The 3,149-nt window shown below is 58.0% G+C and overlaps 1 protein-coding gene across 1 annotated transcript; it reads left to right on the top strand.

The window, feature by feature from the left end:
• Nucleotides 1-229: 229 nt before the first annotated feature.
• LOC119567648 (maestro heat-like repeat-containing protein family member 1) lies at nt 230-2,881 on the top strand. The gene is made up of 5 exons (XM_043528494.1): nt 230-649; nt 1,105-1,200; nt 1,938-2,042; nt 2,440-2,575; nt 2,796-2,881. The coding sequence occupies exons 1-5, from the start codon at nt 548-550 to the stop codon at nt 2,879-2,881; spliced, it is 525 nt and encodes a 174-aa protein (XP_043384429.1). The 5' UTR covers nt 230-547.
• Nucleotides 2,882-3,149: the final 268 nt, after the last annotated feature.

Below are 3,149 nucleotides of genomic sequence, written 5' to 3'. Positions count from 1 at the left end.
CTTTGTCTCCTTCGCGTCTCACAGGAGCTCATCGAGGAGCTTCCCGATGACTCGTCACCCAGCGCCATCCTCGCCCACTCCCTGGCTGCAGTGGGTAACCTCTGGTACAGAGGCAGCCCCACCCCCCCACCGCACCGGCTACCCTCATCCCAGTGCTGCTCAGGCCCAAGGCTGGGAGTCACCATCACTATCCCTCCCAGGTCACCTCCGAAGAGTGGCGCCTCTGGCAGAGATGGTGGGGTGGGAAGGGTCACTCTCTCCTGGCGGGGCTCTTCTTTTCACTCCCATAACATGACAGGGGCCTTGGGGAGGGGCTCACTCCCGGGCTCAGATACAGGAAGGGCAGCAGGCTCCAGGGAACAGGAGCTATTCCTGTCCTGCCACTGTCTGTCTGGGACGCCTTGGCCTTGTCATTCCCTAGCTAAGTGCCTCAGTTTCCATTCTCGCCAGCCTGTGCCTCTATCCCTGTGGCTTGGTGTCCGTGTTGGCGACAGTCCCACCCCCATACTGCACAGTCTAATACTGGCTCCTCTCTCTTGCCAGCACCATGAAACCTGCCCTGGAGCCAGCCCTAGAGACCCACCTCTTGCGAGCTGCCCTTCACTCCGTCTTCACCCTGGGCACGGAGAAGGACACCACCGGCATCCAGGTACCTCCTCCTCCTCCATCCTCCTCCTCTTCCAGAGTGGTCCTTGGTCCTTGCTCCCTTGATTCGCTGGAGCTCCAGATTTAGGGGTGGGGTAGCGGAGATGGAACAAGCTGCAGGGTTGGATCCTTCCCTCCAGCAGGGAAGAGATTACCCCTCCCTAGGAGATTTCTTTCTTTCTTTCATAAGCTGTGTATTGCCCAGAAGCCCAGCTTCCATCCATAGCAACTTGGCTGTTTCCTACTCTTCTGCCTACAAGACCCTCTGCAGAGACCTGCTAAGCTCATGGATCAAAGGTCCAGGGGTCATCAATTCTTGTGAATTGCCTGCAGTGGGATGTGAAGGAGAGAGGCCAGGAGATGTGTTTGGGAGTCTCCCCAGTGCTTCCCAGAGACCCCTCTTCCCATCCTGTGGCAGGTGTAGGCCCAGGTTCCCTAACTCTGACCCATGCTTTGCAGGCTCTGCACAAAGTCATCCCAGAGGTCCTGGATGCCATGCTGGGGAACCTGCTGGCAGAGTCCCCAGACACAGACAGGCTCCACTTCATCTTGGAGGTGAGCCCCATTTGACCGTAACTCTTTGGGGGACTGGTAAGGAGAGACTGGAAGATCCATTTTCTACTCTGTCCTCCCAGCTGGGTCCCCAGTGGGCCGTCCTTGGTTGGGGAGGTCAGTACAATGCAGTGTCAGGTCCTTCCTTCTTGAGGGACAGAGGAAGGAGCTGGGACTCCAAGCCAGAGCTCTGCCTGGTTCTGCTGAGCACTAAGCACAGGGCTCCTGGCTGTCTTGGGGAGTGAGAGTCTGAAAACCCACCCTTCCCCCACCCCTCCAACACACACACCCCATGAGATTTGGGAGACGGTTCTCAGAGAAGAGGCACACGCTCCTTCCTAGAGAAACAGGAGAAGCCCAGGGAATAAGCCCTTCCCTCTGATCTGCTCTGAAATTCCTGGGCGGACCGTGCTCTCAGTCACTCCCTACATCCCCACAAGGATTTTTGTAGCAGGGAAGGGCCGAGGGTTCAGTCTCCTTTCTGGTGAACTGTTCTGGGAGGATGGGACCAGTCCCGACCCCGAACATTGTCCCAATCTAGAGAGACGCTGAGAAGTTGTGACCTGCAGGGTACAAGCTGCGTCCTGGGGGAAAGAATCCCCTTCTAAAGCTCTGCCATCAATGACTCAGCTATTCCCCCTGCGCAGAATGTCTCAGGCCCCTGGGGCTGGGGGCGTGGGGCTCATTTGCAAAGCAGGTGCACCTGGCCACTGAGTCTGACCTGCCTCCTTTCCCCACAGCATGTCAACTTGTGGGTCGTGTCCAGGGTGTCGCAGGAGCGAGCCAGGGCTATCAGGAGCAGCACAGCCCTGCTGAGATACACAGTCACCCTCCCTGAGTTTGACGTAAGTGAGCTCCGAGCCCAGCTTGCTGGCTCCAGGCGGAGGCGGGCTGGCTCCAGTGGGCTGCAGGATCTGCTGCTGCCGGGGCTGTGGCTTAGGAGGGTTCTTCATGGGGAGGCAGAGTCAGAGCAGGACTGAGCTAGGCTGGAGTCAAGTTCTTCTTGTCCTGGTTCAGTGTTGTCCCTGGGCCGTTAAGGGGACCAAGCTCCAGCCCCTGCTTGGCATCCCAAAGCAGCTCCGGGCTCCCTTGGCAGCAGAGCAAATGAAGGGTCGATCTCAAGCTCCTCTCCCCCAGCATCTCCTGCAGAGGGGCTAAGGGGAAGGAGCCCTCTGGCCCAGGGGGGACAGGGAGCTGACAGGAAAATGCTGATGGAGTCCCCTCTCCTCTCCCTTCCATTAGATCTCAGCCGAGTTCCCTTGGATGGGTCACCATGTGGCCCAACTGGCTCTATTTGTCAGCGAGCCAGACAAGGACATCAGCCGGCAGGCCAGGGAGGGGACTTACCGGCTCTACCAACTGCTGCTCCAACAGAGCGGTAAGGAACCCAGCTGGGACACGGAACCCAATAGGGGACTGAGAGTGACCACAGGTGGAAAATGGGACCCCAGACCATTTCTCTCAAACTGACCCCAGCTGGAGGACAAGTCTCTCTCTGCCTCTGTTCTTCTCCACTCCACTGTGCAGCCACCAATGGGATTGGAAGGACACAGAAACTGCAACCAGAATGAGGAGAAAAGTCTCTCTCTCTCTTCCAGGCCTGACCATACATGAGGCGGAAGATCTCTGGTGCTATGACTGGCACCAGGACAGCAGGCTGTTGGCCTACAAGAATACAGCCTGAGTGGGGGAGGTAAGGGCACTGTGCCAGGGCATGACACAGCTCAGGGAGTGGGGCTGGGTGGGTTCCCTGCAGTGGATGCCTCCTGGAGACAGGAAAAGAGCCCACTCCTTATTTCCAGCTCAGAGTTCCTCATCCAGCAACCAGTGGGACACGCTGGTGCTAAAGGTCCCACACTGGGACTGGGCCATGAGTCTCCTTGTTCTTGTCAGGCTGCAGGTTGGATTCCCTGTGAAGAAACCAAGGAGCTGCAGAGGCCATAGCCAGCAAC

Source organism: Chelonia mydas, chromosome 14 (genome assembly GCF_015237465.2).
Source record: "Chelonia mydas isolate rCheMyd1 chromosome 14, rCheMyd1.pri.v2, whole genome shotgun sequence".
NCBI lineage: Eukaryota > Metazoa > Chordata > Testudines > Cheloniidae > Chelonia > Chelonia mydas.
Note: the sequence above shows the minus strand (reverse complement) of the source record. Positions and strands in the feature narration are given on the sequence as shown.